The 11,517-nt window shown below is 41.5% G+C and overlaps 2 protein-coding genes across 2 annotated transcripts; both read left to right on the forward strand.

Moving 5' to 3' along the window:
• The first annotated feature begins 77 nt into the window (after positions 1–77).
• Positions 78–2,768, forward strand: LOC110369104 (protocadherin gamma-A10). The gene has a single exon (XM_021321166.2). The coding sequence runs from the start codon at positions 309–311 to the stop codon at positions 2,751–2,753; it is 2,445 nt and encodes an 814-aa protein (XP_021176841.2). The 5' UTR covers positions 78–308; the 3' UTR covers positions 2,754–2,768.
• Positions 2,769–5,770: 3,002 nt separating this feature from the next.
• LOC105932661 (protocadherin gamma-A9) lies at positions 5,771–8,405 on the forward strand. Its single transcript, XM_012871904.3, has one exon. It carries the CDS (start codon positions 5,951–5,953, stop codon positions 8,339–8,341), a length of 2,391 nt encoding a protein of 796 aa, XP_012727358.2. The 5' UTR covers positions 5,771–5,950; the 3' UTR covers positions 8,342–8,405.
• The last annotated feature ends 3,112 nt before the right edge of the window (positions 8,406–11,517 follow it).

Here is an 11,517-nt window from a genome sequence, read left to right on the forward strand (position 1 = left end):
TGTTAAATATATTTTTTCATTTATTTTTCATTTAAGCTGTTCAGACTCTAGGGGACGCTGTTGGTCAGCAAAACATTTTAAAGTGGTTCTGCAAATGATGAAGAGGAGAGAGAAAGAAGGCATAGAAAAAGAGCGATCTCATATTCTCAGGCGCTCATTGAGAATAGGGTTAGACTGCGCAATACATTTGACCAGAACTGAGCGGATTTATCCGACGTAGAAGCCATAGAGCTCGGGGATTTTTTTTCTCAGCTCCTTCATACCTGACGAACTAAGTGGATCTAGATTTTGCATTTTGCTCCTTACGGATGGAGAACCGCCAGCATCGACGTGGAAAATGGCTACTGCTGCTCAGGACGCCAGGATGGAAACTCTTTATTGTTTTCTTGATGGCTTCCTCCATCGACGGACAAATCCGTTACTCAATTCCAGAGGAAACAAAGAAAGGTGCCCTTATCGGTAATGTTGCACAAGATCTTGGGTTGGATTTGTCTCGGCTGCGTTCTGGGCGGGCCCGTATTGTGAGTGGAGAGAGCAATCAGTACACCGAGCTGAAGGCAGACAAAGGGATTTTGGTTGTGAAAGAGAGAATTGACAGAGAGCAGCTCTGCGGCGAGGTAACGCCTTGCAGTTTCAGCTTTGAAATTATTTTAGAAAATCCGATCGAACTGCACAGAGTCACCGTGGAGATATTGGACGTAAATGATCATGCGCCAACCTTCAAAAATAAAGTGATCAATTTAGAAATCAGCGAATCTGCAACCATAGGATCCCACTTTGATTTAGAAAGCGCGTATGACCCTGATGCGGGTATTTATAGCTTGCAAAATTATGTCCTTTCGCCGAACGAACATTTTGTTTTGAAGCAGCACTCTAACGCAGACGGAGTAAGATTTGCTGTTATGATTTTACAGAAGCCACTAGACCGAGAGCTGAGCCCACACGTCTCTTTAAAGCTCATAGCTGTAGATGGAGGAACTCCCCAGCGCTCTGGAACAGTAAATATTGAGATTAATGTTCTTGATAATAACGATAATCCACCTAAATTTAATCAGTCAATTTACAAAGCTATTGTGATGGAAAATGCCCCCATTGGCACATATATAACAACGGTAAATGCTTCAGATGCAGACAGAAGTTCTGATGGCTTGGTTACATATTCATTTTCTAATATAAAAGGAAATTATGCTTTTGAGATTGACAGCTTGTCTGGGAGAATTACTGTTGTTGATAGTATTGATTATGAAAAAGACAAGAAATATGAAATAAGAGTAATTGCAAAAGATCAGGGAGGTCTCACTGACGCATCAAAAGTTGTAATTGAGGTTTTGGACACTAATGATAATGCACCAGTTATTACTATAATGTCTTTCTCTAACACAGTTTCAGAGGACGTCCCTCCAGGTACGACTCTAGCTGTTTTTAATGTAAAAGATGCTGATTCTGAAAGAAACGGGCAGATAAAATGCTCAGTTGATTCTAACCTTCCCTTTAAAATCCAGTCCTCCCTCACGGATTATTACAATTTGCTCTCAGATGTGGCTCTTGATCGTGAAACGACTCCTGAGTATAATATAACAATTACTGCAACGGATTCTGGATCTCCGCCACTTTCTTCTTTTGCATGTTTGCATCTGAAACTTTCTGATGTAAACGATAATCCTCCGATCTTTGAACACCCAAATTACTCCACAACAATTATTGAAAACAACACTCCAGGGGGGTCAGTATTCAGTTTGAGTGCACAGGACGCTGACTGGAATCAAAACGCAAAAATCTCATACTTTCTTGAGGACACTGATGTCAATGGTAGTCCAGTTTCAACGTATTTGTCAATAAATTCAGAAAGCGGAGTTATACATGCAGCACGCTCATTTGATTATGAACAGATAACACAGCTCGTGTTTACAGTGAAAGCACAGGATGGAGGCTCTCCTCCACTCAGCAGCAACGTGACTGTGAAAATGCTGATCCAGGACCAGAACGATAACCCTCCTCAGGTTCTGTACCCGGTCCAGACTGGTGGCTCTGTGGTGGCTGAAATGGTGCCTCGTTCAGCAGATGTGGGCTACCTGGTGACTAAAGTGGTGGCTGTAGATGTGGACTCTGGACAGAACGCCTGGCTCTCCTATAAACTGCAGAAAGCCACAGACAGGGCGCTGTTTGAAGTGGGCTCACAGAATGGAGAAATAAGAACAATCCGTCAGGTGACTGATAAAGATGCTGTGAAACAGAGACTGACTGTGATAGTGGAGGACAACGGGCAGCCCTCTCGTTCAGCTACAGTCATTGTTAACGTGGCGGTGGCGGACAGCTTCCCTGAAGTGCTGTCCGAGTTCACTGACTTTCCTCACGATAAGGAGTACAATGACAACCTGACTTTTTACTTGGTTTTGGCTCTGGCTGTGGTCTCCTTCCTCTTCATCACGTGTTTAGTGGTTATTATATCAGTCAAGATCTACAGATGGAGACAGTCTCGCATCCTGTATCACTCCAACCTCCCTGTGATTCCATATTATCCTCCACGTTACTCAGACACTTTGGGAACAGGGACTCTGCCACACGTGTACAACTACGAGGTGTGCAGGACCACTGACTCCAGAAAGAGTGACAATAAGTTTGGAGGAGCTGGCGGTCAGAACGTGTTGATAATGGACCCCAGTTCTACAGGAACCATGCAGCGGATACAGAGTGAGAAGAGCATCCTGGATCAACCTGACTCTCCCCTTGAGGTTGGTTGTATAACTCCCTAAAGTTTTCTGTATACAAAAAGCAATGTGATTTTTTTTTTTTAATCTATGAATGAAACATTAAATACTTTGTTCTTTACATAGCTTAATGTGCTGGCAAAAGAAATCTCACAAAACTTATCAATGGAAATCAAATTTATTAACCCATGGAGGACTGTATTTGGAGTCACAATCAAAATGAAAGTGGAAAAACACACTACAGGCAGATGCAACTTTTATGCAATGTCCTTAAAACAAGTCTGTTGAGCCTGAATAGCATGTGTGGCCTCCGTGTGCATGTATGACCTCCCTACAACACCTGGGCATGCTCCTGATGAGGTGGGGGATGATCACATTTGTGGCCTGCTGGAGGTCATCTTGCAGGGCTCTGGCAGTGCTGCAGGGTTGTTGTCCTCATACGGCCTCCTCCTGGTCTCCTGATGTACTTGTCTGTCTCCTGTTAGTGCCTCCATGCTATGGACACTATGCTGACAGACACAGTAAGCCTTCTTGGCACAGCTTGCATTGATGTGCCATGCTGGATGAGCTGCACTACCTGAACCACTTGTGTGGGTTGTAGACTCTGTCTTATGCTACCACCAGAGTGAAAGCACTGCCAGCATTTAAAAGTGACCAAAACATCAGACAGAAACTCAGAAGTAGTCTGTGGTCACCACCAGCACAACCACTCCTTTATTGTGTTGTGGGGGTCTTGATAATTGCCTCTAGTTTCCACCTGTTGTCTATTCTAGTTACACAACAGCAGGTGAAACTGATTGTCAATCAGTGTTGCTTCTCAAGTGGACATTTTGATCTCACAGAAGTGTGACTGACTTGGAGTTACATTGCGTTGTTTAAGTGTTCCCATTATTTTTTTTAGGTGTGTGTGTGTGTGTGTGTGTGTGTGTGTGTGTGTGTGTGTGTGTGTGTGTGTGTGTGTGTGTGTGTTGGATTATTGTTCAACAACTTTTGCTACAAGCAATGCTTTCTTTAAGTGAGGGAAGAAAACAGGGCTGGTACTCCCATTTTTTTCCACGCGTAGGTGGGGCGTCCAGCCTGAGTACATTCATAGTTATAGTAATCATAATAACGACATATTTAAAAGCAAATGCCTGAAGCATGTTATTATATATTAGCTATATAAAAATATTTGCTCAAGAAAAAGATGGACATCTCTACAGTCTCTCCTCCATGAGCCCAATATGTAATTGAGTAGTGAAAAGGTACCTACACTAAAGGTGATACTCTAACAAATTCATGAGTTGATGAATGGAAAAAAAAGTTTGGCAAGGGAATGTTGAAGAAACCCTGCAAAAAGAACTTTTTTTTTTTTTTTTTTTTTTTACTTTTGTAGACAAAAAAGTAGCAAAGTATCATTTCACTTGCAGTTTCTCACTAAGGCAACACTAAACGTCTTTAAACAAATAAAAAACAAAAAAAGAGGATAAATGCAAAATTAACAAAGACATAACTATTGATCCCATGTTCAGCCTGTTACATCTGCCCTAATTCAAAATGATTTACTCTGAACAGCAGTGTTAAAGTCTGTTAATCTAAAATAATTATCAGAAGTTCTGCAGACTTTTGATCTTTGGTCTTAATGAATCTGCCTCAGGAAAACAAAACTTGTCATGATTACATTGTTCAGTTTCCTCTGGAAAGTTGACATTTATGGTGTTTTTAAGGGTATTCATCAAAAAAATACAACTTGTGAAAAGAGGACAAAAAAGTTGTATTACAAGTGCATTTTTTGAGTCCAAGTTCTGTTTTACACTACCCATTGTTGCATTTAAATATTGTACTTTTTTTTCATTTTATTCCAACCTAAAATCTGTTGTTTGTTAATTTTCCTCCTTGGTAGGTAAAATACATTTATGTTGTGTGGAAGTGTATGCAACGTTGTTGATACAAAATCAGTTTAATGTTTTATCCAGGATTTAAATTTGTCCTCTAATTTGTTGCAACTGTTTTCAAAACATTAATATTGAGAAGTTATTTTGAAAATAAAGAGAAACACGCTGGCAAATCATGTATTATTATTAATTTCCACATGGGTGGCACCGCACAGCATTTGTGCTCACGGGCCACAAATGCCTAGCACCGCCCCTGGTCTTACCGAGGCGTCTGTGCAGCAGCAGGATCCCTGCTGGATTCGCTGATGCCAGCTGAGTCCGACATCCGTTCTCATGTGTAGTTCAGAGTAATCATTGAGCTCTGCTCCAGTTCAGGCCATATTTGAGCCCTATTGGAGCCAGGTAAACGTCACAGCCGCGATCATTTTCCTCCACTTTTCCTCTCTCGTGCAAAGCGCCTACATACACTTAAATGTACGGCAAGCGTTGTGCGCCAAGGCAACGTGTTTCTATGAGGCGATTTTTTAAATCAACAAAAAGGCTACAAGCTGTAAACGGTGGATAGGTCGGCGGTGGAGGTGATGCGGCTAAAAGCCCTGCATGGCACGCTTAAAAAAAAGGCCCGCTGAGGGGCAAACTTTACAAAGCCTACTTAAAGCACTGCCTACAAATAGTTTAAACTGTTATGTTCTGACAGTGAAAATTCGTATGTTTCTTTTAATGATACGCATGCACTTAATTGTCGGCATTTTGGCGTTCATTTTAAGTAGCAGGGTCCGCCAACATCACGGCATTTTTTTGTGGGCTGTGCACTGCCCTGTTCTGTCCTGTTTATATATATATATATATATATATATATATATATATATATATATATATATATATATATATATATATGTGTGTGTGTGTGTGCGTTGTCCTGCTAAATAAGATGTGAGTGGCTGTATTTAATATATCTGTAATTTCTTATAAAAAAATAAGTTTGAAAAATATTTGACCTCCAGCATGCGTATTTGTAGTTTTCGTTTGCTTTTATATTTTAAAGCATGTTCTCATATGGCTCATGTTGATGTAAATATAACAGTATTGTGTGCAGTTAAGCGGTTTTAACTCACAGGGACGCTGTTGACCAGTCAGATAAAAAAAAAAAAAATCATACCACCAGTTCATCGCTGTTACACATAAGGAGGACGAATCCGAACCAGGCTCAGTTTGGAGCAGACATCTGACGAAACGGGAAGATACAGCGGGGATAAATATTTTATTTTTTGTCCATGTGTCCTCTTCAGTATAGTTTTTATTTTTTACTTGAGCCTTAACGGATTTTCCATCTCTTGTTGTGTGAACGGGGAAATATCCGACAGAACAATGGCACGGCGAGTACAGCTGCTGATTTGTCTTTTTGTTCTCAGTGTTTGCTCGGTTTTGGGCCACGTCACTTACTCCGTACCTGAAGAAATGACGATTGGTTCTTTGGTCGGTAACATAGCACCGGATTTGGATTTAGACGTGCAAAGGCTGAAATCAGGAAAAGCTCGTACATATGGCACGGAGTACGTCGAGCTGAATAAAGAAAGGGGAGTCCTTGTTATCAAAGAGCGGATAGACAGAGAGGCGCTCTGCGGGCAGACGACGCCCTGCGCTCTTGATTTTCAAATAATTTTAGAGAACCCCATGCAGTTTTACAGCATTACTGTTGAGATTACCGATATTAATGATAATGCTCCGAGTTTTAAAAAGCCTGAAATAAAATTTGATATAAGTGAAACAGCTCAAGTTGGGTCGAAATATGTTTTAGAAAAAGCTGTTGATGAAGATGTAGGTTTAAATGGTCTCCAGAGCTACTCACTGAGTGTGAATGGCAACTTTGATTTAAATCCTTATACGATAGGAAGCCGATCAAACGTGGAAATGGTTTTAAAGAAACCCCTAGACAGAGAGAAACAGGACAGGGTATTTTTAGTGTTGACTGCTATGGATGGGGGTAATCCGCAGCGTTCTGGAACAATTCAAATCGTCGTGACTGTACTGGATGCAAATGATAATGCACCAGTTTGTTCTCAAACAGAGTATAAGATGGATGTTAATGAAATTGCGATGAGAGGGACCATTCTAGCCACCATTAGTGCGTCTGATGCAGATGAAGGTCCACATGGGCATGTACAGTATTCAATTACTAACATCCCCAAAGGAGCAATGGATTTATTTGAAATAGACAGAGACAGTGGGGAATTCAGATTATTGGGGCAGCTTGATTATGAAAAATTTCCTCGTTATGAGATGGATATTCTTGCATCAGATGTAGGTGGAAACACGGATGTTTGTAAAGTTATAATAGATGTTCTTGACATAAATGATAACCCACCGACAATTAATATTATGTCAGTATCATCTATCATATCGGAAGATGTTAAAGTTGGCACGGTTTTGTCAATGATAAATGTTCAGGATCCAGATTCTAATGAAAATGGAAAAGTTCACTGCACTTTAGATCAGCATAATTATTTTAAAATCACTTCAACATCAAAACATTTCTTTACGTTAGTGACAGACAGTGAATTGGACAGAGAAGACATGTCTCATTATAACATCACAGTGACCTGCTCTGATGAAGGAGTCCCCTCCCTCTCCAGCAGCGTCACTCTCACCTTGCAGATCTCTGATGTGAATGACAACGCTCCTGTCTTTGAGAGGAGCTCCTATGAGGCCTACATTGTAGAAAACAACGCACCAGGTCTCTCTATATTCACAGTGAAAGCCACAGATGCTGACTGGAACCAGAATGCCCGTGTTTCTTACATACTGGAGGACTCCTCTGTTAACGGAGTACCAGTCTCCTCATATGTGTCCGTTAGTGCTGATAGTGGAGTCATCCATGCAGTGCGCTCTTTTGACTACGAGCAGATCAAAGATTTCCAGTTCCGCATCAAAGCGCAGGATGGAGGCTCTCCTCCACTCAGGAGCAACGTGACTGTGAAAATGCTGATCCAGGACCAGAACGATAACCCTCCTCAGGTTCTGTACCCGGTCCAGACTGGTGGCTCTGTGGTAGCTGAAATGGTGCCTCGTTCAGCAGATGTGGGCTACCTGGTGACTAAAGTGGTGGCTGTTGATGTGGACTCTGGACAGAACGCCTGGCTCTCCTATAAACTGCAGAAAGCCACAGACAGGGCGCTGTTTGAAGTGGGCTCACAGAATGGAGAAATAAGAACAATCCGTCAGGTGACTGATAAAGATGCTGTGAAACAGAGACTGACTGTGATAGTGGAGGACAACGGGCAGCCCTCTCGTTCAGCTACAGTCATTGTTAACGTGGCGGTGGCGGACAGCTTCCCTGAAGTGCTGTCCGAGTTCACTGACTATCCTCACGATAAGGAGTACAATGACAACCTGACTTTTTACTTGGTCTTGGCTCTGGCTGTGGTCTCCTTTCTCTTCATCACGTGTTTAGTGGTTATCATATCAGTCAAGATCTACAGATGGAGACAGTCTCGCATCCTGTATCACTCCAACCTCCCTGTGATTCCATATTATCCTCCACGTTACTCAGACACTTTGGGAACAGGGACTCTGCCACACGTGTACAACTACGAGGTGTGCAGGACCACTGACTCCAGAAAGAGTGACAATAAGTTTGGAGGAGCTGGTGGTCAGAACGTGTTGATAATGGACCCCAGTTCTACAGGGACCATGCAGCGGATACAGAGTGAGAAGAGCATCCTGGATGAACCTGACTCGCCTCTAGAGGTTAGTTATTAAGCATTGATTATTTAATGAGAAAATATCTGGATATTTTAATTGTACAATTAGTTGTCATGTGAGAGAAGCAAATGCTCTTCTACAGCCTTTTCTTGTATTGTTTGCTGATTCGTTTTTGTTATTTCTTCCGTGTAGAGAGACTTCCAGTACATTTATTAGCATATAAACTCTGGTCGCAGCTGCATTCTTTGTAGAATATGTTGATAGGGTGTGATGCTTTTTTATTGTGCAAAAATAACTTTAAACTATGGCAAGCGTATTTGGTCCAGTGTCTTAAAGCTACCTCTAAAAACCAGCACACATTGATTTTAAAAGATCTTCAGCACCATGGATAGCCCCTGAACTGCTTTAGGTCCTTAGTTCAGTGATGTCTATATTTTGCTGTTCGCCTAATGTATGTTTTTAATCACAATTAATCAGCAAATTTGACCATATAGCGAATTACAATATTTACATTTACAGCCTCCGATTGATATTGTATCTTTAAGAATGTATCAAGCTACGTCTGAACTGGTTTTGGAACATTATATTTAGAAAATTATGAATTTGTGTTTGTTGCATGATACATTAGTTACATGGTCCCAGGGGAGATTTCTATTGTTTTAATAATTGTAAGAATCTATCAGATTTAAAATAATTTAATTAACATTGAACCTCATATTTAGCTGTTTTTGTAAGTTTTATTGAAGAATATTTAATTTATTTTCTGTTTAGGTGTCGAGTACAGCGATATAAAACCAATATCATAAATGCTCATTCAAAATTGTGCTTCCATCTTTTGTTTTTTATGTTCAGTTTAGTTTTACTAAAATAGCAAATCATTATTCCATTTATATTTCATTTCCAATCTTTGACCTTTCCTGTTCAGAACTCTCTTGACTTCTGAAAGGTAATATATTTGCATTTGTCTATTTGAATTGATATTTCTAAAATGGAGTGATTTTAAAATCAAGAACTCCGCCTTTTTTTTTTTTTTTTTTTTTTTTAAGTGTGCAGTTCCGCTTGATGAACTCCTAGGGCCGCTGTAGGCTAGTCTCTGTTTCAAGGAGATGCAAAGTGCAGTAGCTCCCGTCTCATCTCGGAGCGAGGAGGAGAGAAAGAGAACAAACAGCTCAGCATACAGACGCAGCTGGTCATTTTTAAATTGCACTCGTTTTGACGGACGATTCTGCCTTTGAATTTGCAGTTCATGACTACATTAGACCCGATTCCGCATAACTGATTACATCTTAATGGAAATATATTTTTCGAACGGACATTTGTCAGGACTGGATTTATAGGATCACGACGGCCAGAACAATGGGACTAACAGGCCCGCTTTTGATCACGCTCCTGTGTTTCACGTTGGTGAGAGGACAGGTCAGCTACTCTGTTCCAGAGGAAATGCCCCGAGGATCTTTCGTGGGAGATATTGCACAAGATCTGAGTTTGGATGCGAACCGACTGAAATCGGGAAAAGCCCGCATTTATACGGGAGACAGCGCTCAGTACATCGAGCTGGATGAGGAAAAGGGAGTTCTCCTCGTTAAAGACAGGATCGACAGAGAGGCTATTTGTGCAGAGACGACGCCGTGCGCGCTGCATTTCCAGGTCATTTTAGAAAATCCTATGGAATTTTACAGCATCACTGTGGAAGTCACCGATGTTAATGACAATGCGCCGATATTCAAAAGAGGGGAGATGAAATTTAATATATTTGAGTCGGCTGTTAGAGGCACGGCTTTTATGCTAGAGCAAGCGATTGATCTGGATGTTGGTAAGAATGGTCTGCAGCGTTATTTGTTACATCCTACAGATAACTTCATGTTGAAACTGCAAAATCAAATAGACGGAAGCAAGATGGTGGAAATGATTTTAGAAAAGCCTCTAGACCGAGAGAAAAAAGATCACCTCTCGCTTGTATTGACGGCAGTAGATGGCGGTGAGCCGCAGCGGTCAGGCTCTGTTCAGATACATGTAAATGTCCTCGATAGCAATGACAACGCTCCAGTTTTTACGCAGAAAGTCTATACATCCACAATAAGAGAAGATTCACCTGCAGGAACCGTTGTCATTAGAGTTAGTGCTATAGATTCTGATGAGGGATCTAACGCAAAGATATCATATGCTATATTAAACTCTGATGATGCATCAGAAATATTTAAAATGAACAAAGATACTGGTGAAATCAAGTTGGCTGGAAACACTGACTATGAGAAAAAGCGACAATTTCAATTGCATGTCCAAGCAAGTGACGGCGGAGGTCTAACTGATTCTTGCAAAGTTACTGTAGAAATAATTGATACAAATGACAACACACCTGCTATTAATATTATGTCAAAGTCAACTGTAGTTACAGAAGATGTTCAGCCTGGTACAGTTGTGACCATCATAAACACACTGGATCCAGATTCAGGTGAAAATGGGAAAGTACAATGTAGACTTAAAAGAGACATCCCGTTTTCAATTTCAACAACATCAAATAATTTCTTCAGTATCGTAACAGACAGTGAATTAGATAGAGAGACAGAATCTGAGTATAACATCACAGTGACCTGCTCTGATGAAGGAGTCCCCTCCCTCTCCAGCAGCGTCACCCTCACCTTGCAGATCTCTGATGTGAATGACAATGCTCCTGTCTTTGAGAGGAGCTCCTATGAGGCCTACATTGTAGAGAACAACACACCAGGTCTCTCTATATTCACAGTGAAAGCCACAGATGCTGACTGGAACCAGAATGCCCGTGTTTCTTACATACTGGAGGACTCCTCTGTTAACGGAGTACCAGTCTCCTCATATGTGTCCGTTAGTGCTGATAGTGGAGTCATCCATGCAGTGCGCTCTTTTGACTACGAGCAGATCAAACATTTCCAGTTCCGCATCAAAGCGCAGGATGGAGGCTCTCCTCCACTCAGCAGCAACGTGACTGTGAAAATCCTGATCCAGGACCAGAACGATAACCCTCCTCAGGTTCTGTACCCGGTCCAGACTGGTGGCTCTGTGGTAGCTGAAATGGTGCCTCGTTCAGCAGATGTGGGCTACCTGGTGACTAAAGTGGTGGCTGTAGATGTGGACTCTGGACAGAACGCCTGGCTCTCCTATAAACTGCAGAAAGCCACAGACAGGGCGCTGTTTGAAGTGGGCTCACAGAATGGAGAAATAAGAACAATCCGTCAGGTGACTGATAAAGATGCTGT

Source organism: Fundulus heteroclitus, unplaced genomic scaffold (assembly GCF_011125445.2).
Source record: "Fundulus heteroclitus isolate FHET01 unplaced genomic scaffold, MU-UCD_Fhet_4.1 scaffold_279, whole genome shotgun sequence".
Taxonomy (NCBI): domain Eukaryota; kingdom Metazoa; phylum Chordata; class Actinopteri; order Cyprinodontiformes; family Fundulidae; genus Fundulus; species Fundulus heteroclitus.

Coding starts and splice junctions, on each gene's coding strand:
- LOC110369104 (XM_021321166.2), top strand. CDS start 309: ATGGAGAACCGCCAGCATCGACGTGGAAAATGGCTACTGCTGCTCAGG.
- LOC105932661 (XM_012871904.3), top strand. CDS start 5,951: ATGGCACGGCGAGTACAGCTGCTGATTTGTCTTTTTGTTCTCAGTGTT.